The sequence below is a fragment of the Xiphophorus couchianus genome, chromosome 12, assembly GCF_001444195.1.
Source record: "Xiphophorus couchianus chromosome 12, X_couchianus-1.0, whole genome shotgun sequence".
Lineage (NCBI taxonomy): Eukaryota > Metazoa > Chordata > Actinopteri > Cyprinodontiformes > Poeciliidae > Xiphophorus > Xiphophorus couchianus.
In genome coordinates this window covers 32,793,776-32,806,973 of record NC_040239.1, presented here as the reverse complement: position 1 = coordinate 32,806,973, position 13,198 = coordinate 32,793,776, and the positions used below count along the sequence as shown (strand labels likewise).

Here is a 13,198-nt window from a genome sequence, read left to right as displayed (position 1 = left end):
GTGAATTAATTATGCCTGTTCATACATTAGAACACGATTGTAAAAATGATTGATTCGGCAGTCTTCAAAACAAACACATGAAGATGTTCTCATTCACAGCAGAGTCTGTACAAGATGGTTCAAGTGTTTTTATTAAATCATTATTTACACAACATAAAACAACACAGACAATATTATATTCCCAAAAAAGTTACAAATTATTAGACACTGATTTAACTTTGCAATCAGTAAAGTTAAATCAAAGTTAAACATTGATTTAATGTTAATGTTGATGCCAATGTTAACTTAGTTCGTTTTGGGGAACTAAAATGAATAAACAGGTTGTTTTAGTTCCCCAGTTGTGAAAAGGAGCCAGAAGTGTTTGTGCTCAACTTCTACCTTAGAGGCTCTGCTTCCAACTGTGTTTCTAAGAACATTTGGAGTCATTGCTATGTTCTTCTATCCTACTCCTTATTATTTTTTTTTATTTCCTTTATTTAAGCAAGTAAACCCCATTGAGATCTAGATCTCATTTTCAAGAGGGACCTGGAAAGCTCTTCTCTGAGAATACACACATAGCAGACTGACCTGGCCTGGATCTGGCATTCTGCTGGCACATCTGGCAAACCCCTGGCACTGCAAATTGGATCTCAACCAGACTTGGGCCAAAACTGGCAATGATGGTACGGTTCACATGAGGCAAGCCACACCTGGGCCAGTGATGGCATGCCCCACCCGGGCCAGATCTGTCCATGCCAAATATGGGTCAGTTACGGAAATTGTTATGTCACCCATGTGGTATGTGACAATAAATTTTTTCTAGGAAATCAGTTCTTAAACAAAGTTCTATTTAAAAAGAAATTAGAAAAAATATAATCTAATATTTTTGACTTGTTACTCTAGCCGTTTTTTTGTGTATCTAAATTTTAAATATGTTGAATGTAAACATGTTTTTGTTGTTTCAGTACTTAATAATTCTAATGTCTAAATATAAGAATATTTTAAATGGAAATGACCGCTGTCTCGTCCTGGTGCCGTACGTGACATTGTTTGGCTGCTGTTGTATGTCTACAGCTTTTAAAATGTCCTTTTTAATTGTTAGTACGAATATTATTTAGCATTAACTTAGCTGTTAGCCTCGAGCCGTTAGCCTTTGGCTGTTGGCCAAATTGATTTCAGGTGTTCCGCATTGTTCAGGTTGAAATAACATTTTTAACAGTGGGGTTTATTCTTTTTATTTTCTTCATTTAAGTGCGGTTATGTAAGCACAGAGGGGAATCCTACTGAACAGCTGCCATGACACAACTTGAGCACGGTGGACATCGGAGATGGAGACAGATTCTTCAATATATATGTTGTGTTTGAAATTAGAATGTTGTAATAAAAGAATTATGTTAATATACATTGTGTTTTTATTAATATTGCAAACATTAAGCAGTCTGGGACAAAAATGGCATTTACATCTGGCCCAGATGGCGCAATGAATGACGGGCCAGCCGTGGCCCGGACCTAGTTTGCCAGAGGTGAAACGGCATATGGGCCAGCTATAAGCCAATTGGTGTGTCCTCAACCGGTCCATACCTGGCCCAGTTCTGGCGGCATATTGGCCACATCTGGCAAACCAGCACTGGGCCATGGGGGGGGTCCCGTCATTCATTGCGCCATGTCGGTCAGATGTAAGTGCCAGTTGTGGGCCACAGCTAGCCCAGACCATTTTAGCTATGTGAGTATGGCACCCTCAAGGAATCATCCACAAAGCATCCAATAAAGCATTAGTTTCCACTGCTATCTCAAACAACTAATGCGTTTAATAAATCCCTCAATTAGTTGCATCAGGTGTTTGAGACAACACCTTATTTGCCAAGTTCTATTTCAAGGTGTTGAATTAGTATGCAGTTGTAATTGAAAGTAATATGTGCTTACTCTGGGTAAACTTGGGGAATTAAAGAGGCAGTATCATTTAAAATGTACTTTTTTGAGTTTTACAACATGTTATGTTATTCCTCATCAAAAACATACCTGGTGTGTTGCTTTGATTGTTTCATGCATGTTGGAGAAATTCTTAAATCTCCCGTGGCAACCATTCAACTGTGTAAAATGCCTGAGTGGACCTAGGGCTGCTCTCCAGGATGAAGCTCCTCCTCTGAGCTGCAATTGCCAATCTTCCACCTCACAGAGCATTCCTCCCCTCGATTCCCCCCATCAGCTCCTTCAGACTAGCTAACAGCAATTGCCGAACAACTGCTGGTACTGCGCATCTGCTGAGCTCATTATACAAGCTACTTCTCAGTGCAAAGCTGATAAAATGTTAAAGGCTTATTGAGGAGCCATGTTCTATTGAGTTCCTGGCGGTGGAGTGTTGGAAAGAACGGAATTTTCTTAGAGACAGAGGCCCGATCTCAAGGCCTTAAGTCACAAAGTCAAATTTCTTTTAAGTCATATTTGATATATACAGCATTTTTATAACAATTGCAAGTAATATAATTACTTGATTGTGCAATAAAATGATTATGTGGGTGGAAAACATAATACTGCTGCTATATAATTTTGCTACTAATGTAACTGTAGGATTTTTTTTCAAATTAACATTAATCATCAAATTTAAATTGCATAAAATTAAATTTGAACTTTTATTAAGATTACTTGGGCGTCCCTTGGCTCAGTTCAGTTTTTCTTGCAATTAAAGGTACAGTAGTAATGCCATATTGTGGCAGAAAGAGTAAACTGTCAATGGGTGCCACCAGATTTTTGAAAGAAGTGGAAGAAAAATTCTTGATGGACTTTAAAAGACCTGCCACAAGCCTTGGAGCCAGCAAGCGGTGAGATTTAAGCTTCCACACTGAAGCACATGCTGAAAGCTGAAGGGCTTCATGTCTGTGCTCCATCATGTACACTGCTAAGGACCCAAAAGCGCAAGAAACGTAGACTGTAATTTGCTCACAAATATATGCATCATCCAAAACATATTTTGAGAGAAAATGTATGCATCATCCAAAAACTGGACTATAGTTGTGGGTTCAAGCATTATTAGCAATGTCTTCCAGTAACATAATTACCGTACCCTGTAATATTTTTACATTTCGTGTCAACATAATACAAAATACGCCCTGACCACTGGGATTAGCAAGTTTTTTGGGGGAAACCCTGATGATTAAGATCCAGACTCTGTGGAGGCTGATCCATGTGCAAGAATGATGTATCATGCTCTATGAACTCCTTAATCACAATTTGAACTTGATGAATCCTGTCGTGTTATCAGGGAAAAAAAAAAATCCATTGATGATGGTATATTCAGGTAGTCATTCGTTGGACACATAATGTTGCCAGAGCTGAGCAACTGCAGCAATCCCAGATCATAGTGCTGCCTCCAGGGGCATGACAGTAGGCACTAGGCATCAGTTCACCTGCCTCTCCACTTCCTCGATGTGCCCAAATGAGAAGCTAGTCATTGCATCAGCTGGGGTTAAATAACTTGTTGCTAACTGAAAGATAATTGCACATGCAGTAATTATCTAATAGGAGGCTCGTACCCATTTGTTTGGTTAAATTTAGGTGATGAATTATGTTTGGCCCAGCAGTGTTCCTCATTGTTTTGAGGAAATATTGGACGTTTTTTTCCACTGATGTTGAAAATCTGAAGATGAATCATTAAACCCATCATTAAATAAGCTGTTCTGACACTCATCTGGCATGTAAATTCACTTGCATGAAAAAATTAGTAAGAGATGTTTCGGGTCTATTGTTATCACTTGCTAATATTTAACATGACTTTAAACCTCCAGGCAGTCATGGCAGATGGCCGTTCCCACTAAGCCTAAGTTCTGGTTCTGCTGGAGGTTTCTTCCTGTTAAAGGAGTTTTTCTTTCTGCTGTCACTATGAGCATGCTGAAAATGAGGGATTGCTAAAAGGTCCATGACTCAATGCAAGTGACTTTCGTCTGTTGCTACATGCTTGTTTAGAGGGAGAGAATGCTACAAGTTAATGACTCGATGCTTGTGGGTTTCCTTAGATAATTTTTTAAGCTAATTTGAATAATTACCTGAACTTGACTGTTTGATAACTAGGATTAATTGGAATGTGTGTATTTGATTTGCTTGCCAAAGATTTGAACCCAGAAAAGATGTTGCCATGCTTTATTGGAGTGTTTCTCAATCCTGGTCTTCTGGTCCACCTGCCCTGCATGTTTTAGATGTGTCTCTGTTCCAGAACACCTGATTCAAATGACTGCATGACCTCTTCTGCATGCCAGAAGCCTGTTAATCACCCACTTATTCAAGTCAGATATGTGGCAGAAGGGAAACACCTGAAACATGCATGGTAGTGGTTCTTGAGGACTGGGATTGAGAACCAGTACTTTAAGATAATTTCATAAGAAATATTAAACTGAACACATTTCAGTTAATTAGGAAAGACAGTGTAGATATACAGTTTCTATTAATAACTTGAACAACAGAAATCACTCCAAAAAAGCACAAAATGCAGCTGAAAGAATACATTCAAGACTAATGTCAATATACTGACAATTCTGGAATTACATCACGTTTATATGTTAAGCAGTGAGATTATTGTACATGGCTCTTTCTATGCTGGTAAAATGTTACCTTTCCTTTAATCAATTTCAAGACCTTAAATTCATGCCTATTTGATGCCTTTGGCTTTTAGCTCTTCTTGGACTCGGTTGAGGTATTCAGGATCTGGGTATCCATAGCTGCAAACAGGAAAACAAATCCATCAGCTTGGTGCTGGTGTCAACCTCCAAGGTCACATGCATTACCACTTGTATACATTAGCTTTGTTTCCATTTTTTATTTGTGCTATTTTTAAGATTGTAGCTCATGAAATATCCTGACCACTAACATACAACTTGCTCAGGAAATTTACTTAGAGGAACACTAAGTCTGTGCCTAAAACATCTATGGTTATTAAGTCTTGTATATTCAAATTATTTATGGTGCATGGTCATTAAAATAAATTAATAAATATGTGATAAAAGGCCATAAACAGTCCTTACAAAGTTGGTCCTCCATGCGTTGATGTCTTGTGGTGAATATCATTCCAAGTCACCATATTGTTCCTGCCACTGGTGCTGGATCGACCAATAGTGAAGATGAGCCTCTGATTAAAGGCTTTCCTGAGCAGCTCCAGGACCTTCCTTCCTTCAGAGGAGTCTGGGAGGTAGGCTGTTCGGGATGCACCTTCGAATGGTTGACCAGGGTTTGGATGCTCCTCCTGCAAAAATATTTTATTTTAAAAGTCATCTCAGGGTGTCATGTGATTGTGCCCATTTAAAAGCTACTACTTCCTAATCCCTCTGCCTAGCAGCAGGCTAACTGTCCTTTAGGAGAAAAAATTATTTGTTACAGCAAATTTTTTAAATTTGTTGAAATAATAAATAAATCAGAATTTTGATATAAAAAAAATCAGATTTATCATAACAACAATAAATTATAACTTATGGCGTTTGTCAACCTTAAAAGAAATAGTAGTATTGTCGGGAATGTTACTTTAGATAATTTTCTTCATGATTAGTTTATTCAGAGCATCAATACATAGCCATAAATTAAACAGTATAGTAATAGTAGTAATACTTCATGAAGTAGTTACTTGGTGCATCTGGATCCTAAAAATCTAGCTTTTTTATGTTATAGGGTCCTGCAGAAAATAACTAAAAAAAGGTTGCTTGAAGTAGAATTATTATGCTCTGAAAAATAATTGTTTGAATAGATCAGTAAATTAGTATGTAATTATACTGAATAATTATAGAATGTATGTGCAAACTTCAGACAATACACTGTGTGCACAATTATTAGGTAAGTTTTAGTTTTGACCATATAATTTTAATGAATATTTTCCAAAATTATTGGCTGGATCAGTAATGGCCACAGAGCGCCATTTCGCATCAGACACCAGCAAGGTGGAGGCAGGTACTGGTATGGGCTGGTATTATTAAAGATGTGCTTGTTTTCAGGTTGAAAATGGTCTGAAAATCAACTCCCTTCCCTGCTGCCAGTTTTAAGAAGATACTTTCTTCAAGCAGTGGTGCAGGAAAAAGTTTGCATCTTTCAAGAGGACCATGATTTTTATGCAGGACAATGCTCCATCGAGCATCAAAATACTCCACTATGTGACTACCAGTAAAAGCATTCACTTCATTATGAAAGAATAATGAAGTGGCCCCTCCCTCACCAGACCTAAGCCTCCTTGAGAACTTGTGAGCCCTTCTTAAACAGGAGATTTACAGTGAAGGAAAACAGTTCACATCCCTGAACAGTGTCTGGGAGGCTGTGATTGATGCTGCACAAAAAGTTGATCGTCAACAGATCAAGAAACCAACAGACTCCTTGAATGGAAGGCTTACAACTGTTAATGAAAAGAAGCGTGGCTATATTGGTCACTGACATATTCTTTAAATCTTAGAAATGTTTGTCAATTTTGAGTTGTTTATTATTCTCACTTTAATGGATGACAATAAAAAAGTGAGATGGGAAAGTTTTCAGTCTTAAATCAGTTGCATAATAATTCTGCACACAAATAATTGCCCAATAATCGTTCACATATAGATATTGTCCTAACAAAGCCAAAATCTCACTTTTGCTTTCTTAAAAATTCAGGTTTGAGAGGTTATTAACATTTTGGATTAACCAAAAGCGCTGGAGTTGTTCAAAAATAAAATAAATCCTTAAAACTACAATTTGCGTAATTATTGTACACACAGTGTATACCTAAAACAGATTTGGTACAAAGATCAAACTGATTTTTGGCAGAGTGGAATTGGAATGTTTTTCTGTTTAAGAATAAAGTTGTTGATGGACCCACAAACAGAAATAATAACCTTTGAAGTTTACAAATGAGTATAATGACCACTCTAAGAGAATTTTGGTTTTTGAAACCATAAGAATGAAGTCGTATTACGTGTACAAAGTCGTAAAATTAGTCGGATAAAATAGTATTTTTATGGAAGCTCACACATAAAAGAAAATTTCCCAATGCGTTAAAATCAGGAATGTGGAGCATCTTGTGAAGTAATACATTGGTATCAGCTTTACAAGTAAAGAAATGATCTTTGGGCTGCACAGTTAAATCAATGTTTACATAAATCAATGTAGGTAGCAGCAAGAAGGTCCTGAGTTCGATTCCCGGCCCGGGGTCTATTTGCATATTCTCCCTGTACATGCATGGGTACTCCAGCTTCCTCCCACAGTCCAAAAACATGACTGTTAGGTTAATTGGTTTCTCTAAATTCTCCCTAGGTGTGTGTGTGCATGGTTGTTTGTTCTGTCTGTCTCTGTGTTGCCCTGCGACAGACTGGCGACCTGTCCAGGGTATACCCTGCCTCTCGCCCGGAACATTAGCTGGAGATAGGCACCAGCACCCCTCCTGACCCCGCTAGGGACGAGGGTGTTAGTGAATGGATGGAAATGATCTTTTAACATGGTAGTAAAAAATATAATCAGTATAAGGACTTTAAAGTAAGCAATTGTGTCTTTTTTGAAGAAACAACCACACAGACTTGATGAACTGGTCATTTCAGATCTTGATAAGTATCAAGATGCCTTTTTTTCTGCTAATCTTAATTCTATATTCTCATAACATTCTGACTTAATTCTCATAGTCTGGCCCTAATCCTCTGTCAAAGAAGTGCAACTTCAGCTGTGTTTGCAAATTTGTTTTGTTGGATACCAAAGCAACACCAGACACACTCCATCCTCCCAAAGAACTTTGATGAGTGCAGCTTTGCTCTTACCTTTTGAATTCCACTTGGAATGTGATAATGGATGACTAATGTTCCATGTCTCTCATATCCAGGTAAGGAGGCAGAGGATGTCCTGATGTTCATTATCCCTCCATCAGGCTGTGTTCCCTTCAAGGTCCCGTACACCTCCCCGCAGATAGGACAAATGGGTTTGTAGTCAAAGGCTCTTTGGAGACAGTCTTTGCAGAAAGAATGCTTGCACTGCAGGGCCTTTTTCTTCTCTGGTGGGATTGGCTCCATACAGATTGGACATGTCTCGTTGCCAGGAGGTTTGCTTAGTTTGGGTGAAGGAGCAGATGACTTATAGCTTTGACTTCTTGCTGAATCCCTTTTAACTGGACTGTTGTCTGAACTCTTTGGATTTTGTGAAAGAAACTCTTTCAGTTTTTGCACATGTGCAAAAGGTCCACAGACTGTTGTGTCTTTGCTGGAGCCTGATTTAAAAAACAGGAGAGGAAACTTTCTCTGCAGATCCTCAGCTTGATGTGGAGCCACATGAAGAGATGTTAGCTGCAGGTCAGAGGCAGTTCTCTGGTAGAAAGTGATAAACCTCTGCCTCACAAAGTCCAGATGCACCCTGTCAGAAGAGCAAGCTGATTCACTTGGGGCTCTGAAGTTAACCTGTACTGTGCTCTGGGGGTCACCGTTTGCTGCTTTGAACTCAATGACAAAACGGCCTTGAATTCTCTTTAGTTTTTCGTCATATTTTTTTTCTATGTATTCCATCACAACTCTGTTCACAGGTACTGAACATGTTGCATCACAGGGAGTTGGAGGAGCAGTCTGTCCTGGTGTTCCAAGACTGGAAAGATGTCCTAACAGTCGCTTTACAAGCTGCTGCACCTCATTAAAGTCTCTACTGAACACTCGGTAACAGGAACCAGTTTTCTCAGGATGGTAGTTATCATTAATCCACTTTTTATCTATGTCTCCAATCATCTTCCCATCAATGATCAGAGTAATGTCTGTGAGAATCTGCAACAGAACAGAACAGTTTAAGTCATTTAATGTCCAGCTAAATAAAGTATAACATACAGTGTTGTTTAACTTCCTATGCTGGTCACAAAGTATATTAAAACATATTCAGTTATTTAGGAGATCATATTTAGATCCGAGATAAAATGAACTCCACTTCTGTTTGTTATGACTGAAAAAGATAGATCTTCTCATACATATATGCTTTGTTCAAGTCATTTTTATTTTGTTTGACTGAGTTTCAGTCCAGTCCTTTTACCTGACCTCGTGTCAGACATCACGAAGCAGGTTCAAGCTATCTGGGTTTTACTTATGTTCATGGTCAGCTATGCATCGTTTTTTTCGGTCACTACTGCAAAAAAAGTTTCCAACAAAGAATTTCACCATAATACAACCCCAATTCCAATGACGTTAGGACATTGTGTAAAATATAAAAAAACAGAATACAATTATTTGCAAATCCTTTTCAACCGACAACGACGAGATATGTAATGCTCAAATGGATAAACTTTATTTTTATTTTTGCAAGTATTCACTTATTTAGAATTTGATGCCTGCTACACAATCCATAAAAGTTGGGACAGGGCCTCGTTTACCACTGTATTACATCATCTTTCCTTTTAGCAATCAATACGTGTTTGGGATCTGGGGACACTAACTGTTGAAGTTTTAAGTGAAATTCTTTTTTATTCTTGCTGCATGTACAACTTCAGTTATTCAGTAGTCTCTGGTTTCAGTTATGGTAATTTGTGCTTCATAATGAGCAACATTTCAATGGGAGACAAGTCTGGCCTCCAGGCAGGCCAGTTTAGTGATTTGAATTAATAAAACTAAATTAAAATGCCCACGTTTCATTCATTCATCTTTAAATTGTCTGAAAATACAAATTTGCAGCCTAAGCATCCTTATGATGTAAGGAGTTCTAACTAACAGGGACTATATTAGGATTCAGCTGGTATCCGTTTCCAGGAATAGGGTACAATAGAATGATGATGGAGAGTTGGTACAAACAAGATGCGTGGGATCTTATGCCGGTGTTACGGATTAACTGGTGGCTAAATTAACTGGTGGTGGCAGCTGGGAGAGACAGACGTTTCTGTGGCCATGGCTTATCGGACCCTTTTACCGAACCAGTAAATAAACAATGCAATAAGCTTAAAGAACTACAAATCGGTGGAAAAATACTATTCGATTCCGTAAGACACCAATTAAGATCTCGAGAATAACTAATTAGAAAGACTTTTATTGGTCTAATATTGTAGGTTGCCTTTAAAAAAAATTTTTTTTATACGGAGGCTTTTATTTTGAAATTAAACATCAGATCGGGTTGATATTTACTGGTTGTGTTCCCTTCTGCCACTCAGAAGTGAGAGAAGTCACTGGAAACGGAGAGTTTTTAAGCAACAGGCACGGTAACTTAGGGGGGAAAATAAAAACGTCTTATTTAAATAGGGTTTTATTTTGAAATTAAACATCAGATTGGGTTGACATTTGCTGGTTTTGTTCTAGAGGTGTCCCTCTGCCATCCAGAAGTGAGAGAAGTCGCTGGAAACAGATTTTTTCAACATTGCTTAATGTCTCCAATTATTACCGATACATTATTTCTTTTTGCAACTGCATAAATACAAAGTCTAAACTTGAAGCCGCTGGAAATCTACTTACAGTAGATCAAACATGAACCGGATGTGAGTATTTACTCTGAAAGTAGCTCGTAAATTAGGGTGCCGTAACGTCTTGTGCCGTGGCGCACGTTAAAATCGAGTGCGGGCTTTACTGACATTTTCGAAGAGGCGGCTAGCTTTGCCGCAGTTTTGGGAGTCAATTCCAATGTTTTTCGGTTACAAAAAGCAGAAACTGTCCACTTAGGCTTACATTGCGGTAATTTGAAGTTAATTTTTTCTGGTGAACCTGAATGTGAATGGAATTGTGTTTATGGAATTGCTCTGGTTATGCTCAAATGCGGCGTTTTCTTAAAAAAATGCTGCTCTGCAGACACTTGTTTTGAAACATAATTTTCACATGTAACATTAAACATTTATGCGTGAAATGGAATTTATAGTTAAGTTTTGCAAACGGTTTTGTCACACGGGTACCATTTTTTAACAGGCATTAATGCAGCTACCTACAATTTTGAAACATCTGCGGTGCGCATAGGTTTCAACCAGTTAATTTAGTCACCAGTTAATCCACAACACCGGAAAAATCAACGTTCCAACAGGAAGTCCTGTTCCCGTGTTACCTAACAACTTGCCAGACTTTTCAACAAACATAAAGTAGAATTCCATAGAATAGTCTTCGTTTGTTATCATATTTAAATAAAAATACACACATGACATTAAATAAACAAGCTGGTTGCTATGCGAGTCAAACAAATAACAATAGTATAACAACATTAGTTTCTATACAAATTACAAGCCCAGCTACCGCTGAGCGGTCCTGGAGGAGTAGTTTAAATGAACGTACCTCGTCCTTTTTGAGATCACAAGTCATTTCTCTGCAGCTTAGTTGGTCAATCTGAGCTAACAAGGCGGGTTGCCTGCTCCAAAGAAGCCTGGTTTCACTTTCAGCTTCTTTTATTTCACCTTACGTCTCCCCCTGCAGGTTATAATGGGAATAACAGAAACAATTCGACCTTTACTATATGCGTGGTGTTTACACTCAGTATTTGCTCTTAAAACGCAAACGTAATGAACGGTATCTTCATTTCGAATCTATAATAATTATGTTGTAATCATTTGACGAAAGACCATGTAATTTATCAGACAGGAATAGATTTTATATTTCTCACACCGTCTTACATTAAATCTGATTAAAGTTTTTTTCTTTTATGACAGTGAGGTAAGTGAGGTTATTCAGATTATTTCTATTTGCTAAATGCTAAAGTAATAAAATATATTTTGTTAATTTATTAATTTTCTTTCAATTTAAATTCAGAAGATAATATACACTCCATACCAACTTTTAAACTTTAACTATGTGATGTCCTAAAATGTTGCCTCAGTATTTCAACATTATGTTATTACTTCATGAAGCTATTTTGTGAGGTGCATCAAAATGTAATGTTGGTCATGTGGACAAACACTTCATCAAATCATAAATGATTTCTCCCAAACTGAAGATCTTTGTCAATTCAGTTCAATTCTGTTTATTATATATTTAGAATAGAATAGAATAGAATTCAACTTTATTGTCATTGCACTGTCACAGGTACAAGCAACGAGATGTAGTTTGCATCTATCCAGAAGTGCTCTACGAGATATAAATATTTATTTACAGATGTACAAGACTATGTATGTATGGACTATAAGGGGTTATAGCAAAGAGATATAGATATTGTGTATAAATATAAATATGGGAGCTATATGCACAGATTATACAGAATATTCAGATTATACAAGAATGTTAGGGAATGGATTATATATGTATATAATATAATACAAGATAAATAATGGCAGATAAAATGTACAGGTTGTATGTGTGTGTGAAGAAAACAGTCCGTGATGTGTGTGTGTGAGGACAGTCCATGTGTTATTGTTGTATGAGAGGATAGGGGAGTACAGTCCTTATAGTTTATGTTTTATGTCAGGAGGCGTTCAAAAGCGTGACAGCTGTGGGAAAGAAGCTGTTCCGGTGCCTGGTGGTTCTGGTCCGTAGGCTTCTGTAACGCCTCCCAGAGGGCAGGAGGGAAAAGAGTGTGTGTGCTGGGTGAGTGGAGTCCTTTGTGATTTTCCCGGCCCTTTTCAAACACCGCTTCCTGTAGATGTCCTTGATGGCAGGGAGCGGTGACCCGGCGATGTACTGGGCAGTTTTCACCACCCTCTGCAGCGCCTGCCGGTCGGAGACAGAGCAGTTCCCGTACCAAGCTGTAATACAGTTGGTGAGGATGCTCTCAATGATGCAGCGGTAGAACTTCGTGAGGATCTCTGAGGACAGGTGGTTCTTCCTCAGGGTCCTCATGAAGAAGAGGCGCTGATGCGCCTTCTTAATGAGTTTGGAGCAGCTGGTCATCCAAGTCAGGTCCTCGGAGATGTGGACTCCCAGGAACTTAAAGGTGTCCACACGCTCCACCACTGTCCCCTTAATGTGGATGGGTGGATGTGGGTCAGATGTGGGTCAGTTCCTCCTGAAGTCCACGATAAGGTCCTTGGTCTTCTCGGTGTTCAGCTGCAGGTTGTTTTTGTCGCACCACTCAGCCAGACGGTCTACCTCCTCCCTGTAAGCGGCTTCGTCATTATCTCTGATGAGGCCGATCACCGTGGTGTCGTCTGCGAACTTGATGATGGCGTTAGAGCCATGGACAGGTCTGCAGTCGTAGGTGAAGAGGGAGTAGAGGAAGGAACTCATCACACAGCCTTGTGGCACACCAGTGTTTATGATGATGGTGGATGAGAAGTGGTTGTCCAGCCGGACATGTTGAGGTCGACTGGTCAGGAAGTCGAGCAACCAGTTACAACCATTTAATTATGTAATGGCTGTTTTTCTATCTGAAT

The 13,198-nt window shown here is 38.6% G+C and overlaps 1 protein-coding gene across 1 annotated transcript; it reads right to left on the bottom strand.

Annotated features, from left to right (window-relative positions):
- Window positions 1-114: 114 nt before the first annotated feature.
- On the bottom strand, window positions 115-11,323 carry LOC114154511 (E3 ubiquitin-protein ligase DTX3L-like). The gene is made up of 4 exons (XM_028033647.1): window positions 11,172-11,323; window positions 7,725-8,708; window positions 4,992-5,209; window positions 115-4,688 (listed from the first exon to the last, which is right to left on the bottom strand). Exons 1-4 carry the CDS (start codon window positions 11,196-11,198, stop codon window positions 4,619-4,621), a joined length of 1,299 nt encoding a protein of 432 aa, XP_027889448.1. The 5' UTR covers window positions 11,199-11,323; the 3' UTR covers window positions 115-4,618.
- Window positions 11,324-13,198: the final 1,875 nt, after the last annotated feature.